This window comes from Periplaneta americana, chromosome 3 (genome assembly GCF_040183065.1).
Source record: "Periplaneta americana isolate PAMFEO1 chromosome 3, P.americana_PAMFEO1_priV1, whole genome shotgun sequence".
NCBI classification, from domain to species: Eukaryota; Metazoa; Arthropoda; class Insecta; order Blattodea; family Blattidae; genus Periplaneta; species Periplaneta americana.
In genome coordinates this window covers 91,932,078-91,953,162 of record NC_091119.1, presented here as the reverse complement: position 1 = coordinate 91,953,162, position 21,085 = coordinate 91,932,078, and the positions used below count along the sequence as shown (strand labels likewise).

Genomic DNA, 21,085 nt, shown 5'->3' with positions numbered 1-21,085 from the left:
ACTTTTTTCTGTTAAATGGGAAACAATGGGTGATTCTAAGTTACGATTTTGTGCTGATTTCAAATCTTTTTACAGAACTTTTCTATCACCCAGGGTTTTTGAGTAATCACGTGAAAATCATTTTTCGAATCTATACATTATAGTATTACGATATCTTAGCTGAAATTACATTTATTGACCTAAAATGTATGTGGAGCATATTTTCGGTTGCACTTTGCGTGAGGTAAATCTCTCTTCAATATCCAACAATAGTCTGCCAACATATTTGGACATCATTTACCCTGGTAGCGCCTTTCCATTTCCACGATGTCCTGGTGGAAATGCTCCCCATGCTCGTCGCTCACAGCCCTAGGTTTTCAGGAAAGAAATCGAGATGGGATGCAGAAAATGTATTTTTAAGACATATTATATCCCATGAACTTGTAGTTCTCAATCATCTCACTGACAAGTTCTCTGTAGTTCTCAGACCTAAAGTTTCCTAAAAAGTTCGTGACACATTTTTGAAATACAACCATGCAGTTGCTTCTTGCATATTTAACTGGTTTTCAAATTGCGTATCTTTCATCAGTTCCCTTTTTTGAAGTCGACAAATATTCCTGCTTTTAGTTTAGTTTCACTGAACCTTGGGAACTTATTTTTCAGGAAGAGAAATGCACTGCAATCACGATCCATTGCTTTCACAAAATTCATAATCAAGCCTAGTTTGATATGCAGTGGCGGCAGTAAGATTTTTTCAGAACTTACAAGTAAGTGGTTGGTGAAGAACATTATCTTGTCCTGGATTAAAGTGACTCTCTCTTTGACCAGTTCTTTTTTTTATATATAATGATTATGCTATCCAACATGTACAAGAAGCAGCAAAATTTAGTATAGCCAAGCTGTAATTCAAGTGAGATACCTATTACTTTCAAATCTCCACATATCTGCTAAGAAAAATTGTCACACTTGATAGTGGATAGTAAGAGCTTCATATTCTCATAATTTTCCTTCATACCAACTGCATGAGCTAAAGGAATGGATGGATATTTGTTTCCATTATATAGTAATCATCCTCTGAAACTTGTTTTTGAGGAGTCTAATAACAAACGCCAATCCTCAGGTTTATACTCAATACCCAGTGAATCGAACAAATTCTCAAATCATTGCAGAAAACTAGGTCCTACTCTTTAGAAAACAAATGCTCAAATTCCTTTTGGCGTTGGCGAAAGAAACTTATTTTGATGTTACCTGCAGCAGCTTCCAGCCTTTCAATCTTGAGATGAGTACTTCTCCCTTGTTATTACTTAAACCAAGATCCCAAACCAAATCATTTATATCCTCCTACGTTAAAAAGAGAGGTTCATTTATAGTATTATCTTCCACAAAATCTAGACCATTTTGTAATTCAATCTGAACATCAGGAACACTTTGAATTACTTGAGTCAATGTAATATCATCTGGTTGGAGTTGGTATGGGAAGTCCTGGCCCTTGAAGCACTGGCCGAATTGCAGAAACTAAAGATTTATATTTAACAGTGTCTGGACTTCGAACTTATACCAGATATATTTGTCAAGCAGAAGTAGCAGTCTGTCAAATCATCCTTAGGTTCGCGCCATATCATTGGGACTTCAAAAGGCATATGACGGGATTCTTTTAATCAGCTAGTTAATAGTGTTAGGTACACATTTAGCCCATGTCTAGGTCTGGTCTATTTTGTTGTTACAATAACAGTCATAAGCTCTTCTAACTAGAGGAGTAAAATTTGGCCTCTGCGATTTTAAAGTGAGCTTACCACACACTTAATAGAAGTTGTTTCTAAGAATAACACACTTTCAAGACATGTTTCTTATACATTATACACTTATACACTACTCCTTACAATGCACTATTAGGTACGGTATTATATACTTCTATCACAATTCAATTGACAACGGAAGAGAGCACAGGATTAGCTTCTTTCTTTAAAGAAAGCTTCTATTCATCTGGGAAATTTACCGTACAATCACAGTTTTGTGACGGAAATGTCGTTGTTATTAAAGAATTCACAGGCAACAATACCAAATGTTGCAAGTCAATAGTTGACACAATATAATGAAGTATAAATGTAAAATACGCCTTCTAATCATCATGTTGTATACTACAAATGCTAATAAAGACGAACAAATTTATTTTCAAAATAAAAAAAATGGTGGGTGATGGAAAATTTCTGACTTCATTTTTGGAATCAGCAGATGGCAATACATAAGAAACACCCGAAATTATTTAACAAAATCATTGTTGACCAGTGTAATCAGTAAACTACTTCTATAAAAATGAAAATGGACACATTGCAACTTCCTTGCTAATAACGTAGGCCTAATAGCAAAACAAAAATAACTGGAAAATATGAGAAACAACAATTACAGCTAGTAGCTCTGGCAATGCACGATCCGTCATAGCTCTGAGCTCTGCCCTCGCAACTATTGCTCCTGGCCTCTTCTCAGAGGGAGAAAGCGTGCTCTGACGTAACAACTCGGCCAGTTGGAAAGGACTGGTATAAAGACTCATAGATTAGATTTAGATTTAGATTTATTTATTTAGCCTGGTAGAGATAAGGCCGTCAGGCCTTCTCTGCCCCTCTACCAGGGGATTACAACTATAACATGAACAATAAGATTACAATTAATATTAAATTTACAATTACAATTACAATAAAAATTAAAGTACGACAAGAATACCTGATTAATGAAAGCTAGACATTTTATCATAGAAGTTAAGAACAAAGAATATTTTTGTATTTACTAAATTACAAATTAAACCTACAATAACAAAATTCTATAGTGATGAAATTACCGGATATTGAGATATTTTGTGGTAGATTAAAAGAACTATTTACAAGAAACCATGTCTGAACGAGTCTCAATTACTGACCAAGTGCCTAGTAAGTTTGCGTTTGAATTGAATTTTATTTCGACAGTCCCTGATGCTAGCAGGTAACGAATTCCAGAGTCTTGGCAGGGCTATTGTGAAAGAGGATGAGTATGAGGAGGTGCGATGGGACATACGGACTCACAAAGAAACTTTAACTATTATATTCTATGTTATTCTGTAACAGTACATATTTTCGCTTCGCTTTTTGCGGAAACATGCGAAAATGTCCGAAATTAATTATTTTGTTGCTGCGTTGCGCGCGACTCCTCTGTGAGCTTGTACTTACTGATGCGCGCTTTGTGTCATAATGCTTATGTGGGTGTTATTTCCTTAGTATATAGAGCTTACCATTGTGGAATTTATTAATCCAGGTATATTCTTGGGAATAAAACACAAATTTTTGTTCATTTTTATTTTATCCCGTATCATAAGGTTATTTCTTTTAACATTTGCATACATGAATTTTCAACATAATTTTCTGGTTTTAACGAGAAATACGACAAAGAAGCTCACATAGACTCAACAAGAGAATTTAGGTCTCCGTATTTTATTAAGAATTATTGTTGTGACGATTCTGATTTTTGTTTCCTTATGCAAACATGCAAAATTAACTGAAACTAATTTTCACGCGGTTCTCCGTGATCCGGCAACTCTTCGGCGTTTTGTTGAGGGGTAAGAAAGACACGTACAACGCTGAAATGTTTCATTACGTAATAACTGTATTAGGCTTCGAAAATTGTTCACACGAAATTGAAGTCAAAATTAAATCTTGCATACAAACTGTTTTATGGGATATCAAGTGCCACAGTGTGAAATCTTTTAATTCTAGCAAAAAATCGATTTTCGGTCTAGAAAGTTCATATTATATAAGACAATAAAACGATAAAGTATCACTACCTTCGTTCAGTGGCGTATACTGGTTTAAGGGTCTGGGCTACCACTGACCCTATTATTACACAAAATATATTTTAAAAACCCTATAATAAAATTCCTTACCTATTTATATGTGAATTCCTGACGTCTTGATTGGGATGAAAATACTTTGATGACTTCGTCATTGAAATTACAGTTGGGCCGCTTGCGAAGTTTCTGTAGAAATGACTTTTCAATGGACATCAGTGCCAAGCCGGATAAACGTTCTTGTGTATGAGTTGATCTACAGTAGGATTTTATTCTCTTCAACGCAGAAAATGTTCTTTCTACCGATGCTGACGTAGCTGGTATTGTCACAATTAATGTTGCCAATTTAAGGACTTCTGGAATAACTTGGTTCAGCTGGTTTTCATATATGGCAGATAATATTTCATGGATAGGTTTGTTCGAAAAATCAAAGACCTCTGCAGAATATATTACACTTAATTCATTTTTCAAACGTACTTGATCAAAGTGACTGTTATAGGACTGAAATAATTTGTTTAGTGCCTCATTCGGGAAGTTTTCTCTATAAGCAGAAAATTTTTGAGAATCTAGAAGATGTGTGAACTGAAGCTTTCCATAATCAGAAAATCTGTCAGTAATTTCCATGTGCATACGATCTAGTATGCTGTAGTACAGCTGCCTGTATTTCAATTCATCATTTCCTTTTCTTCGCTTTAATGGTGGTTCCATTGTATTGTCTGAAGAATTTTCATTTTCCATATTACTCCATATGGACGGAAACCCACTACGTCTGAACTCGGATATAGTATGTTTTAACTTTGATACCTCTTGCAAGCAGTATGCTATGTCTAGACTTTCTGTCTGAAGAATATTGTAGAGCACATCTGTATGTGCGAACACTCTAGCATAGACTTCAAGAAGAAATATATTCTGAAACTGTGTGAAAAAGTATAAATATCCTTGAGCCTGCACAATTACATCATCATCCCAGTTTTCTTCACAGTCATTACAAATGATATTTACAAAGAAAGCAGTCAGTTGTTCTCTGTATTCCTTTACTGTATTTACAAGCCTCCTTTGCTGTATTTACAAGCCGAGATGTAAAATTGCATCTAGTTGGTGCTACTTTTGGGAGTTTCTTTTTCATAAATTCCTTGAGTTTTTCTGATCTTTTAGGAGATGATGAGAAAAATGCAGCTAAACCCGACAGTGTTTTGAAAAAAATGCGGCATTCTGGAATGGATAAAGTAGTTTGTTCCAAACTAAATTGAGAACATGGCTGTAACAATGGACAAATAGTGCTTGAGAATACTTTTCTTGAACTTTTGTTTTTAAGCCATTAATATTTCCCGCCATAACTGAAACACCATCGTATGTCTGTGCAATTAACTTATTGCCGACATTGTATTCTGCTATAACACCTTCCACATGCTGAAACAAAGCAGCAGCAGTTTTGCCCGAACTGACATTTGTGAATCCTATAAACCGTTCTTGAACATTGGCAGTACTGTCGACGTATCTTAAAACAGTGGACAATTGACTCTGATTAGAGCAGTCACTTGTTTCATCAACAACAATGGCCACAAAGGGTGCTTCTTCTATTTCAGATTTTATGTTCTTTATCATAACCCCACTTATAGCAAATATTAAGTCATTCTGAATTGCGGGAGAAGTACCACGGAATACTGTTGAACTCTCAAGATGATTGGCCAGTAAATGGTCAAATTCACTTAAGGAACTTAAATATTCAATATAATTTCCTCTATTGTCTGATTCCACACTCTCATTATGACCCCGAAAAGCCAATTCTTGTTTTCCTAGAAAGCAGACTGCGTTAATAAGACGCAGTAAAATCTCCCGATTTTTTTTCACAAGAGCATTGTGTTGGTTGATGTGTAGAACTTTTTGCTTATCTAGCTGTAAATCAATTCTTGTCTTCCCAAAGTTTGCAAAGTTCATGCTACTATAAATATGAGCTTTTGATTTGTCGTGTTTTAGGACTGCCGTTAGAAGGGAGTTCATATTAGAAAACCCCCTTTTGACCACACATTAGTTTCGCGGCTAAATGACAAACATGGCCAGCAAAATAATTTAGACAGTTTAGAATTACCACACAACCAATTCCACTTACCATATGATGTTGAAGTGAAATGGCGTGTCTACTCAAGCTGTTTTTCTTTTACGTCCATGGACAAACTTAACTCAGGAGTTGGTCTTTCCATTTTCACAATTTCAACTTTCTCGTTGTATGTACGACGGTTAAAAGGCACTTTTAATAAACCTTCTATTACACAGTCATTTTCAACACAAACCTCTCCAGAAACTTGTTCTGCCATATTTTTCACAATATCACTTAATTGGGAAATTAAAAACTTAATAATTCACAATTAATATAACTCTTAGACACTCGAACAAATCACAAATTTAAAATATTGCACTGCAAGAACACAATCACATTAATGAGCTAGCGTACTAAGCGTATTGTTGCGTCGCGCCTTCCAAGAAACCGATCACGAGAGCGGCAACTCACCCGCCTACACTGCACGATGGAAACAGAAGAGAGCGGGGGGACGGGCAGTTGTGCGACGTGAGCGGAACGGTCACAGGCTATCCTTCGTAGCAGCGGTTTCTACAGTGATGCCGCCTTGACAACTTGTTTCTTTTCGAGAGCAGAGAGCGCATATAAATCTAACAATTACTTTAATTTTAATTACTGTGGTAAAACTAATACGGTAATACAAAATTATTACATTATGTTATATTATAAACTTTTTCTTTTGTAATTTCCTTGGGCTACCGCCGGTAGCCCCGGTAGTCCGCAAAATACGCCCCTGCCTTCGTTTGACATCTGCCAACAAACTGCGGAATCAGCAGATGTCTGAAGTTTGTAATCCTTTATGAAGTGACGTATTGCGCTGGCAGTCGATTTCCGTTGTGCCTTAGAAAAAACCTTGTTACCCGAGTATGGTTTAATTGTTTAATAACATATTTTTATATTATTACACTTTCCCGGGGCTTAAATTTTGTTTAGAAACATAAGTTTTTTATTTTGGACTAAACATAAAAAATCCCGAAATTTCCCCTCTCCTGCAATATATATATATGTTATGTTTTATTTAACGACGCTCGCAACTGCAGAGGTTATATCAGCGTCGCCGGATGTGCCGGAATTTTGTCCCGCAGGAGTTCTTTTACATGCCCGTAAATCTACTGACATGAGCCTGTCGCATTTAAGCACACTTAAATGCCATCGACCTGGCCCGGGATCGAACCCGCAACCTTGGGCATAGAAGGCCAGCGCTATACCAACGTGCCAACCAGGTCGACTGCAATATATATATATATATATATATATATATATATATATATATATATATATATATGCAATAATTACTTACAAATGGCTTTTAAGGAACCCCAGGTTCATTGCCGCCCTCACAATATAAGCCCGCCATCGGTCCCTATTCTGAGCAAGATTAATCCAGTCTCTACTATCAAAATCATAACCCACCTCCCTCAAAATCATTTTATATTATCCTCCCATCTACGTCTCGGTCTCCCCAAAGGTCATTTTCTATCCGGTATCCCAACAAACACTCTATATACATTTCTGGATTCGCTCATACGTACTGCATGCCCTGCCCGTCTCAAACGTCGGGATTTAATGTTCCTAATTATGTCAGCTGAAGAATACAATGCGTACAGTTCTGCGTTGCGTAACTTCCTCCATTCTCCTGTACCTTCATCCCTTTTAGCCCCAAATATTTTCCTAATCACCTTATTCTCAAATACCCTTAACCTCTGTTCGTCTCTCAAAGTGAGTGTCCAAATTTCACAACCATACAGAATAACCAGTAATATAACTTTTATAAATTCTAACTTTCAGATTTTTAGAGCAGACTGGATGATAAAAGCTTCCCAACCGAATAATAACTTGCATTTCTCATATTTATTATGCGTTTAATTTCCTCCCGAATGCCATTTATATCTGTTACTGTTGCTCCAAGATATTTGAATTTTACGACCTAATCAAATGATAAGTCTCCAATTTTTATACTTCCATTTCGTACTAAGTTCTGGTCACGAGACATAATCGTGTTCTTTATCTTCTCGGGATTCACTTCCTTGCTTCAAGTACAATTCCCTTGCTTTCTCTAATCGTTTGTGGATATTCTCCTAACATATTCACGTAATCCGAATAGACAAGCAACTGATGTAAGCCATTCAATTCCAAACCCTCTCTGTTATCCTTGACTTTCCTAATGTCATACTCCAGAGCAAAGTTAAAAAGTAAAGGCGACAGTGCATCTCCATGCTTTAGCCCACAGTGAATTAGAAAAGCATCCGACAGTAAGTGATCAATACCGACTCTGCTGTACGTTTCACTGAGACACATTCTAATTAATCGAATTAGTTTCTTCGAAATACCAAATTCGTTAAGAATATTATATAAAACTCCTCTCTTAACCGAGTCATATGCCTTTTTGAAATCTAAAAATAACTGATGTACTGTACCCTAATACTTCCATTTTTCTCCAACAAGTATAAGGCCCAAGACCTGTTACGGTCTCAGTGAGTCACAGTGAGTCATTCTCGGTATTTTTTTGGGGGGGGGGGACAGCTCAAAGATCTCTTCCTTGGGGACGGTATTGAAGTATAGCTTTTGGAAGTCTATTATGATTCATTTGTTTCATTCAGTGTTCTACCCAAGGGCAAGTCTTTCACTGCAAACCCAGCTATCTCTAATCTTTCTTATTTTATGTGTTCCTCTTTGTCTCCTCATATGATTCATACATTTTAATATCGTCTATGGTCTGATATCTTCTTCTGTCCCGAACTCTTCTCCCGTTCACCATTCCTTCCAGTGCATCCTTCAGAAGACAGTTTCTTCTCAGTTAGTGACTCAACTAATTCCTTTTCATCTTCCTGATCAGTTTCAGCATCATCCTTTCTTTACTCACTCTTTCCAACACAGCTTCATTTCTTATTCTCTCTGTCCACTTTACAAGTTCCATTCTTCTCCATAACTATATTTCAAATGCTTCTATTCTCTTCTCTTCACTTCGTTGTAATGTCCATGTTTCTGACTCATAATGCCACATTTCACACAAAGTATTTCATTAGTCTCTTCCTTAGTTCTTTTTTCCAAATGTCCGCAGAAAATGCTCCTTTTTCTATTAAAAGCTTCCTTTGCCATTCCTATCCTTTTGACTTCCTGCATAGATCATATATGTAACAGATAAGTCATCGCTATGTTAAATTCGTTTGCACTTTTAACAGAACAACCGCCAGGATCGCCACTCGTCCGCCGTAAACGAACACGAAATGGCAGTACAGTCGCTAATGCAATTCAAATGGGAATTGTGACGTGATTCCTTATGTAACAACTAGATGGCAGCATAGTAAACCTGACAAAAGTTGTTAACGTCAAAGCCTATAAGGCCGACCTATCTGCGGTATATATGATCTAGGCTTCCTAGTAGCAGCTCATGTTACTGCTTATAGTACACCCCAAGTATTTGAAGCTGTCCACTTGCTCTACTGCTTCATTTAGAATTCGAAAGGTTACGTTCTTTATTTTTTTCCTATGACTATGAATATTTAGTAGCATTTAAAACAAATATAAACGAGTAATTTACTTCATTTGTCTACGATCTGTTTGACATAGAGCCCCTCTGTTCTTAGATAAGATCTGAATTATTGTTTCTTTAGCTGTCGGTACCACTTCCACTCCCCCCTACGGGAAAAAGGTCTGGCCCTTCCCGACTACTAGTAATAGCAGAGGGCCCGCAACCCTGGACATACATTGAAGCTGCAGGCCAGATGATGAGTGCTGAATAATGATTCATACAAATGCGTTGTGAGACTGCATTGCATTATAACGTATGGAAACGTTAAGGCGCGAAAGGAAGCAACTTGCTGCATTTCTTTATGCAAAACGCGTGACGGACGACAGCAAGACATGCAGACCACACAGCAGCCAGTGCATTGTGTTCCCTTTGCCAGGTTATGGAGAAGACTCGGGATTGAGACATCGCACAAGACGAACAGACATCCACTCAAACTTCTCTAACGTGCATAATGCAACTGAGTACTCGCGGCTCGAGGAAAGACTGGTCTATGACACGTTAACGGCTCTAGACTGCAATTAAAGAAACGAATTATTTTCATTATCTGAGATGTAATGTCTCTTACACGGATGATAAAAGTGTTTATGACAAGAAACATAACACAAAGTTACATATGAAGAGTTCGCGGGAAAAACGATGAACGTGATAGTTTTGTTAAGGTTGATGTCATTATCTAATTCAATGGATCACTGCGAAATTTAATGTTGTTCTTATGAAAAATGGTAAAAAGGAGAATTATCACCACGAATAGAGTAATCCTTTCTTTTATTTTCTATAGAAACAGCACTACAACTTGCAGTTATAGACTCAATTAGATCATTATGTAATCCCTAACAGAAATGTGACATACATCGCTTTTCCCGCGAACTCTTCATATGTAGACACAAATCATGGCTCTTGATAAATGAAGCAGCAGAGTAATGTGGCTCATTTTGGACATGGTTTTTCCACTGCAGCTGGTACTTGTTTATAAGTTTTGAGACTGGTTACAACTCGTTGCACGAATGATAGCCGATTTCGAGAGAGGCATTGGCGCTGCGTTATACGATACGATCCAGTGTTTATACTTTAGTTCGCCTACTGGCCGACGGCAATGATTCGTGCAACGAGTAATAACACTGTTCTACAAGGGTCATTTTTCTTATATCAAAATATGTGATTCTAAAGGATTTTCATATGGCAAATTCAAATCTGAAAACAGAAATTCGCTATCAGGCACAGTTTTTAGTTATACGAGAATATACGTTTCATTTAACTGACATTTTAAGTTTGTGATAAAGATGGTGAACTTTGCTTAACAACAGTTGCCTACAGTTAATTTTGTTCTTTGTTTGTTTTCTTTTTCATATTGTGGCATTCCTGTTGCTAGTAAAATTTTATGTTAATAAGAAAGTCATTGTTACAGGATTTAGAACTGAGTTAAACTGGCATTATTTGGATAGTGGAGACATTCCTTATCATGTGAGTAAATATTCATTTTTAACCATAATATTCCGACATCTGTGGTACCGATATATAAAATATGTAAAACTTTACATATTTCTCTTTTACAGAAACCTCTTAAATCACAGAAGTAAAATAGACAGATTCTAACAGAGAGAGAGAGAGAGAGAGAGAGAGAGAAATCTTGAGTTTAACCTGAAATTCTTGTTAGAGGAAGTGAGTATTGTTTGTTTACATGAACTATTGTTTCTGCATATATGCACAATTCAACTTATGATGACATTCTGCAATGATGTTTGTGACCTAATGAATACTTTGCACTTCAAATACGAGCCATAGGAGTGGAGACTTTTTATAGATGCCTCAAAATACAGTCTAAAGGGAGTTCTCCACAATGGGAACATAATGCCTTCTGCCCCAGTTGCCTATGTAAGTATGACTAAAGAGTCATATGATATTTTGAAAAATACGCTGAGATTAATCAAATATAATGAGCACAAGTGGAAAATATGTGGTGATTTGAAAATAGTTGCCATGATATTAGGTATGCAACAAGGCTACACCAAATATGGATGTTTTCTGTGTGAGTTGGATGGTCGCGATAGGAATTCCCATTATAAAAGAAAGATTTGGTCTGAACTTAAGTGGAAAGTTGGAGAAAAAATATACTGAACGAGAAATTGGTAGCCAGTGAAGATGTTCTGCTGCCCCCTCTTCACATCAAGTTAGGCCTTATTAAACAATTTGTTAAGGCCATGGACACATCTGGAAGAGGATTTATGTACCTTTTAAAAATTTTTCCTCGTCTTTCTGCAGAAAAAATAAAAGAGGGCGTGTTTGTGGGTCCCCAAATTAGAGACCTTCAAAAGGATTCAGATTTTGAACAATGCCTTGCACCAAAAAAAAGAAGAGCGTGGTCTTGTTTCAAGAATATAACGCAAAATTTTCTGGGAAGAAAAAGAGCTAACGACTTCGAACAATTGATTCAACAAATGATAAATGCATATAGAGATCTAGGATGTCACATGTCTTTAAAAGTGCATTTCCTAGATTCAAATCTACATTATTTTCCTGAGAGCTACAGTGATGTCTCCGACGAACATGGTCAAAGGTTCCATAAAGATATAATATCCATGGAAAAGCGGTATGAAGGGAAAAATGGATGCCTACGATGCTTGCTGACTACTTCTAGAAAATTGTTACAGACTGTAAAATTGAACACAAGAGAGAAAGATAAGATTTTTAAATTCTTAGGGAAAAGTGTATTTTTTTCATATTTTCTAACCTTAAATACGGTTTTCCATATAATATAATTATTATATTGAGGCTTGTATATATGTTTTGTGTTATAGTGCATAAAATGTTTGTAAATAATTTTGTAAGTGACTAAAATATTAATAGTTACATGTTTTGCCTACATAAATACATAGCGTGGAAACGAAAATTATTAAAAAATTAAATTGCATATAACTTGAAAACTATGCGTGACACAGAGAAACTAATTACAGATTTGAATTCAGGAGGTAAATTTCCATGTTACTCAAGAATGTTATATCCAGAAAAATGAATTTCATTTTTTTTTTTTTTTTGTAGAACAGTGTAATTGGAGTTCTTGCATGATATCCTCATTTCTTTTGCGGTCGAAGCGAATATATCCTAATGTTGCTCTCATAAATTTCATTCCACAGGTTATTCTGCTGATACCAGTATTTGTTATTGTCCATGGTTTACTTCCGTACAATAAAACAGGTCTAGCAAAGGTTTTATACAAATGTATTCTTGTGTGCCGCCGTACTAAAGAAGACTTAATAATTTTATTGATTATTCCCGTTGTTTTATTGTATTTACAAATTTTACAAGTTATAATCTAGACCTACCTGTTTCACCAAAAATGTTAAATTACAGCCAAAATTAATAATAATAATAATAATAATAATAATAATAATAATAATAATAATAATTTATTTATTTTTTACTAATATTTATTGTGCTGTACAACAGCCTGGACCCAATAACAGTTCAGCATAAGATACAAGTAAGCACAAGATTTACAGTGTACAAGGAATAACAAAGACAGTGCATACAAATAATTATTAAAATTAGAGACAAATACAAATGAACAATAATGACAAAATGAATAGATAACTAACAAAAATACATGATACAGAAAAGCTAAAAACAACAAAAACGAATGAAGTTCAAATGAATATGCTTAATATAAGAATAGCCAAACAACAAACTATACATTAAACGGATCTGAATTAATATCATGTAAATTGGCAGCTTTCATGATTTGACAACTGGAGAGAGAGAGATTTGGGTTATAGGTATAAATTTTTTTTTGAAATCTTAAACCATTCGAAGGGGCCCGAATGTAGATATTGTTTATGAAGGATTCACAATCAATATCACCCTTTAAGGCCTTACAAAATAATAATAATAATAATAATAATAATAATAATAATAATAATAATAATAATAATAGCAAATAATAATATTAGTAATAATAATAATAATAATAATAATAATAATAATAATAATAATAATAATAATAATAATAAGGGAGTCATTTCTAGTTCACTGTCGAATCACCGCATAAACGCAAAGTAAGACTGAAAAATGTATAACTGAAAAATTAAGTTCAATAACTTACATGTTATAGTTAGAAGTAGTAGCCTGTCTTCTCTTGTAAAATTGGATGGTGAGCTAACACTGAATTTAAATGTGAGTTAGGTTGTTAAAGTGTGCAAATTCTACGTCCCTGTCTCCGTTAAGATTCCATAATATGTTTGTCTCTAACTTTGTATTTTATTTTTCACCACGCCCTAATATAGGTAAAGTAAAAAGTAATTACAAAATGTAATATCAAAATTATTAATTGAGTTGGCGATAAATAGAGGACTTGGCTATAGATTTTTTTTGTATAAACTTCCGTCACACATGTTAATACGAAACTGAACGTTCGAAATGGTTGGATGGGAGGAATTCTTAAGAACGCTATAATTAAAATCGTATCGAAATCCCTCTTATCATAATTAACGGCAGAATGAACAATGAAGCGTACTCGACGACACGTGCAATTACAAATTTGTATTCTACGTCCGTGTGACATTAGGAAATAGCAATCTGAAGCGTGATTTTTTTTAAATATCCCAGTCACAGTCAATTAAATAGTTCACATCCATTATAGTTTACATTTCAAGAATACTTTTAGCCATTTTGAGCAATGAGATAATGATCACTGCATAGCCAACTTTTCGTAGTAAGTTTCCTAAAATATGATTGTGGAGACTTTAAACAAAAAAGTATACGTGAGAGTTAAACACATTTAAATCATGATCAAGTTGTATACTTTCATGTTTCTCTTAATATTTTATATTTATACTTGTGAATGGCACTGGAATTTATCAATGTCTATGATATCACATAATTTAAGTAACTACTCACTTAAAACTGATTGTTTTGACCGAATCTTGGAACACGAATGTGTATTTATTTAGCGAGTTCTTGATACAGAGATATAGATTACTTTCTTTAAAAAACTAGAGCTAAATATTTTTGAGGATGATGATATTTTATTATTTTATACTAAAATAAACATAAGGAACTCAAAATCGTGCAATTTACACATATTCACTTAAAATTTATTGTTCAGTGTTATTTACTACCATAAGGTATGCTTCCTTTGTCAACCTTCTTTCAAGTTTCGAAATAACAACGGTGAATTCTATTAGCAATGAGTTTCAAGAGATAGATACAACACTGGTCGTCACGTTTGAACTAAGGTAGATAACTTGGTTGCGATTTTCTCTTTCCGCCTGTGATGATGTAGTCTACGTTTGCTGAATTCTGAGCATTACTGGCTTTTAGTTACCTCCTATCGATATCTACTACTGTGATACGTAAATTTCAGCTCCGCTGAAACATTTCCCTAAGTTCCTTCAGTAAGACGGTGTGACAAATGGTCTTCAGGCTAGGAGTTCACACACATAACAGTAATATACACGAGAACACTAGCAAAGAGCATCATTGTGCATATTCAGTTACTTATCCTTTCCTATGACCTTCATTGAAATTTTGATTGAGCATTGCTCTAACACAAAACGCTTACCTGCACTTCCAACTCGAAGCCCGGGAGGTAGCTCAGTGGAACGGGGTGGAATGGATTGTCGAATGGCGAGGTGTGGAACTCCAGCAGCATGTTGGGCCCGCTGCTCACTATGTCGGGAACCACGTCACCCCCGCATAGACGCACGAGCACCGGATCAGTGGTGGCACTGCCATCGTAAACCGTCAAGTAATCCTGCACCACGTTACACTGGTCCCAAACCCTGCAACACCAACACGTAATACTGCGGATTACACAGTGAAGCAACGTGACAGAGTGATGCGATGAGCAGACAGCATTCACATTTATACAGGTTTATAGCCTATATATACATATATATTTTTTTTACTGTAATTTTTCAAAGTGAAGAAAGATTGAGGAGAATCTTGCTAACGGGAAACGTAAATTTTTATGAAACTCATGAGGAGTAAATTCTCTTGCTTTAAGTCATTCTAACGACCACGTGGGAAATAATTAATTTATAGTTTAAATTAAAATTAAAAACAAAATAATGTTGACCTTCACACATTTAGAAAATATTTTCATGTAAATAATATGTACAGTAGTGACAAAAAAACCGGATCGACCCTTGTAGCTGATTTCAGAGCCTTGTTCACAGTGACAGCACGATAGACTGGTAATTAAGACTTTCGTGGTTCGAATCGTGCCTGGGAACGAAACTTTTATTTTGTTCCTTATTCAAATTTATTCCCAATACTTTTCGATCGCAGCGATATTTTACTACTTAATTAACTTATTATTCCCAGAACATGAATTTTACCAGCTTATTTTCTAATGGCTTTCGAAATGGGCTACGTCAGCAGTCGAAACTACAATAATTTCAATATACTACTCGCTATCTTGTGAATGCGGGCGTGGCATGCGCAGTGGCTCATTTCGGGGACTTTGATTACTCCGTCGCGTCGGTCCGGTTTTTTTTTTTGCCACTACTGTATCTAATAATGATCTGAACGTACAAATAGATTAAAAAAATACATTTTAAACGAAATTGATCGGAACAAACTTGAAACTTCTTATTATTTCATCCAAAGAAAAAACATTGAAATATAAATATGAGGCTTGCATCTGAAACAAGAAAAAGAGTATCTACGACAGAAACCCTCTCAAACGTGCTTCTTGAAGCTTGTGTTTAGGTTTGACACGTGTAGGAACACCGATTTACGAAAAAAAAAAAGTCTTTTTGAACGCGTACTAAAAAGTACACAAAAATATCAAAACAACTGGTTTTATAATAATATTGACAGGATAAAAAAGCGATTATGAAGACGTGGTCCTCTAATGGTCTGTAGGCCTAAGTAGTTTCAAGCGTTACATCCGAGGTAATTCCCAAATCCGAACATGAGCTATAACCAATACAATTCTCCTTCCCATTAAATACTCAGATAGTTTACTTTTTGCAAGTTGAATGGTTAAAAATATTTAGGAATACTGAGAATAAGAATAAGAATAAGAATAATCTTTATTGTCATTGAATGAAAAACTTCACTATAGACATTGTCAAATGTTACAATCTTACTGCAATACATTTCATAGATAAACAAAATAAAAATTTAATTATAAAAACAATGTAGATATTTATCAAATTACATAATATAAAGTTAAAAGTACTATATTTACTAGATAAAAGATAGTATCAATTGTAATTGTCATATGTTTAATAATAATAATAATAATAATAATAATAATAATAATAATAATAATAATAATAGCCTAATGTGTCCCTTGAAGGGCAAAGGCCTCCTGCTAGAGGGTAGCTCTGTTTCCCTAACACGGTGAGCTACTCCGCGTTAGGTTGTGTCTAGTGTTTCTTTGTCTGGTTGGAGTTGATTTCGCTGTCACTTTGATTAATTTGATTTCACTAACACTTTTATTATATTGAATGCACTTTCACTGAGTCAACTTGGGATGTTGTTTGTGGCTGGCACTGCCTTCGTTTGTAGTCGACTTCCAATTGTTCTCCATGTTCCCCTGCTTCTTGCTATTCTGGACCATTGCTGGCATGCTTGTGTTGCGTAGAAGTCTGCCCACCTCTTCCTTGGTCTGCCTCTGTGCCGGTCTCCTGTGCGCGGGTCCCACATGGTGGCTCTGTATGTCCATCTTTCGTCTTTCATCCGCGCGATGTGGCCTCCCCACTTCCACTTCAATTTGTTTGCTCTTTGTGTGACGTTTGTTGTTGATGCCATTTGGAACAGCGAATCATTGGAAATTGTGTCTCTCATAGTTATTCCCAATATCTTTCGTTCCATTTTCCTTTGGCATTGTTCTAGCGCATTCATCTGTCTGTTTGTTGTCGACCATGTTTGGCATCCATAAAGTAGTGTTGGGTAGACGCAGGTTTGTAGTACTTCCAATTTGAGTCTTCTGCTGATTGTCTTATCCAGAAGTATGAACTTGAGGGACCAGAAGGATTTCCAAGCTAAGGATATTCTTCTTCTTATTTCTTTTCCAGTCTTGTCTTTAAAGGAAATTAGTTGGCCAAGGTATGTGTATTCCGTTGCATATGGTAGCGTTGTTCCGTCAATTGAGATGGGGATTTCTTGTCTGTTTGTCATCAGCTGTGTTTTTGTCATGTTCATTGATAGACCTGCGGTTTTGCTTTGTGTACAGAGTTGTTGGAGCATTGATCATATGTTTAATAACTAATTAAAAATACTACAAACAGAGGCTAATAATAAACTTAAAAATGCAACATAAGGTAGTGCAATTTGCTCTGTTCATTAATACATTGAAATTTAAATGTAAATTGATTTACCACTAGGTTTCATTTAAAATCTCATTATTAAAAAAAATTAAGAAACAACAACCATAACATTTAAAACTTTTAAAACTGCATTGCTTAAAAATGTATGTCAATTTCAAAGAACTCATTTATTGAGTAAAGTGGGTTTTTAATTAACCAACTGAACAATTTTGTTTTATAAATTTGAACAGGAAGAAGTTGAATGTTTATAGGGAGCTTATTAAATAATTTGATTCCAATCAATTTATAGTATATTTTTGTCACACTAAGTCTACAAAGTGGATAATCTAATAATTGCCTATTCCTCGTTGTATGATTGTGTACCTCACTTCTCATATTAAATTCTTGCAAATTTTCTTTCATAAACACTAGAACATCATATATGTACAGATTTATGACGGTCTGAATACCTGTCTGTATGAACAGAGGTCTACAGTGTGTTCTAATTTTTGAAGCTGTCAGTATTCTAATAACTTTCTTTTGAATTAATAAAATGTCTGTAATATCACTAGAATTTCCCCACAAAATAAGTCCATATTTGAATACACTTTGAAAAAAGGCAAAGTATGCATTTCGAACATATTCAAAACTAACAATGTTCATCAATTTTTTTAACAAATAGGTTACAGAAGATAACTTAATGCATACATACCTAATATGTGATTTCCAAGATAGATGTCTATCTATGAGGAAACCTAACAGTTTAATATCCTCTTGGTTACCCTCACTAATATCTTTTTTTAGTAAATGTCAGCGTTTGTGTGTTTTCATCATTGATAAAAAAACCATTTTTATGAAACCAAACTTTACACTGATGTAATGTGCTTTCTGTTTGTTCTGTAGGAATATCAAGTGACCTATTAACATTTAGGAAAGTTGTATCATCTGCATACAAAATAACTTTAGAATTACAGTTTATAAATTGTCCAACATCATTTAACATAATTATAAACAGTAAAGGACCCAAAATGGAGCCCTGAGGAACCCCCGCTAAAACGTGTGTTGATTCAGATTGTACACCATTAACAGAAACTATTTGAAATCTTTCTTCAAGATACGATTTAAACCGTTTAATTTCTTTTCCATTCACACCATAGTACTCAAGTTTTGCCAACAGGATCTTATGATTAACACAATCAAATGCCTTACTATGGTCACAAAAAATTGCCTTTTTACTTTCACCATTTTCATATGCATGATATACAGTTTCCAAAAGAGAATTTACTGCAGTCACTGTACTCTTTCCAGTACGGAAACCATACTGATGATTTAAGATTAAGTTATTAGTTTCAAGATAACTACAGAATTGATCTTTTATCAAGATTTCAAAGATTTTACTAAATATTGGGACTAAGGAGATAGGCCGATAACTACTAGGCAATGTAATGTCACCCTTCTTGTATATAGGTATAATTTTTGCTATTTTTAATATATTTGGAAATACACCATGTAGTATACACAAATTAATACAGTAAGTCAATGGCATAACTATACTATTAGCGACTGATTTTACAAGGTTGGCTGATACCTCATAATAATCTTTACTCTTAGTATCATTTAACTTAAATGGCTTCAAAGACCTGTTCACAAGATACCTCACTTAAGGTGAAATTGACATTAACTCGAAGGTTTGACTGATGAAGACTATTTAATGCTTCTTCTAATGATGTAGGTATACTGGAGATGATTTTACCTATTGATTTTGTAAAATAATCATTTAAAACATTTGGATGCAGATCCCCACAATTCTTATTTCTGTTTTCACCTTTTTGAGCTATAGAATTTATTACTGACCAAGCTGCCCTACATTTATTATCAGCTTTATTTATAAACATTTCATTAGCTTTTTGTTTCTCAGCCTGTATCTCTTTCCTATAGGAAACCTAATAACCTTTGACTAATTTGTTATCACACAAGTTTTTTTTACACATATCTTGTAGTAACATTAATTTATCTTTCATAGCATGTAATTTAGGGGAATACCAACTTTTACCTTTAGAGCCTAATAAAGTACACGATTTCATAGACCTCTTTACGACAGGGAAACTTATGTCAAACTCCTGTAAAAAAGTTTTAAAAAATAATTCAAAATTTGTTTCCGCGGAATACTTATTTTTATCTAAGATGTTAGACCAATCTATACTTCTCAATGAATTTGAAAAATGTTGTATACCCAGATCTGTAAAACACCTAGTTAGTATCATACTATTTAGATTTACATTTGCGTTACACTTAACTACAAACTTTAGTGCATCATGGTCAGATATGCTATTCTTAACTAAAGAGCACATATAATTGTTCTCATCCATATTTGTTATTATATTATCCAGGCATGCATTAATTCTTGTAGGTTCTCGATTTACGCAATGAAAACCTTCTTGACTTAGAAGGTTTTGTAAACAAAAGGCTGACTGCCTACTAGAAGTTATGTCAAAATGAGCATTTATGTCGCCACAGGTTACTACCTCGCCCTTTAAAGATGTTAGGAAATTTAGACATTTTTCCATGTTCTCTAAAAATATATCAACACAGCCATCTGGTGATCTATACAATGCAGCAATTATCAGCTTATGATCACTTAATTCAATTACAGTCATCTCAAAATTTTTTTCATCACATATATGACCTACATCAATCTGTTTGTAATTTAGATGTTTTTTAACATAAATTACAACACCGCCATTTTTTGATTTAGTTCGGCAAAAAGCATTTCCTAAAAAATAGTCATCAAGTTGCACATAACTTATTTCACTACTTATTAACCAATGTTCACTGAAACAAACCACACTAAACTCTTTATCACTAAAGTATAAGTTTAATTCTTCCAACTTGTTTCTCAGACATTGTATGTTCATATAAAAAATTGTCAAATTGTTTCTATCAGACTGCCCTGAACCAACTTCGAGTCAGGCTGACACTGATGAAGAATCTTCATTGGGATCTCTTGCGATTTGATTTGGATGAAGTCGACCGTAAAATTCTGACACAAACACTCCAGTGGGCCATATTTCAGGGTCTGCCAGACTACTAAACTTTTCTTCTTCCACTTCAATGTGAAAGGAGGAGTAAGAGTTATATTTGGTTTTAATTTTGTTTATCTTCATAGGCTCATATCCACTTTCTTTAACTAAATCTTTTATATCTTTCTTAGTGACAGTTGGTTCTAGCCTCGTTACAAATAATGCTTTACTTCGAGGTAGCTTTTCTACAGCCTTTAGTTTGCATGTATTATTAGCCCCACGTATAATTTCCTTAGGCCTAATCTTTCTTTTATTCCGACTAACTACACTGGCCCAAGTATCTGTGGATCTAACTGTCTCTTTATCCGTAGAATTACTTGCAGGTTCTATGTTTACTACTGGATTTATAGAACT

At 34.8% G+C, this 21,085-nt stretch overlaps 1 protein-coding gene across 1 annotated transcript in view; it reads right to left on the bottom strand.

Moving 5' to 3' along the window:
- LOC138696247 (uncharacterized) overlaps positions 1–21,085 on the bottom strand; it is a 657,385-nt gene that overhangs the window by 75,391 nt on the left and 560,909 nt on the right. The window contains exon 5 of the mRNA XM_069820936.1: positions 14,954–15,173. Coding sequence (XP_069677037.1) covers positions 14,954–15,173 — 220 coding nt within the window. The remainder of the gene's footprint in view (positions 1–14,953; positions 15,174–21,085) is intronic.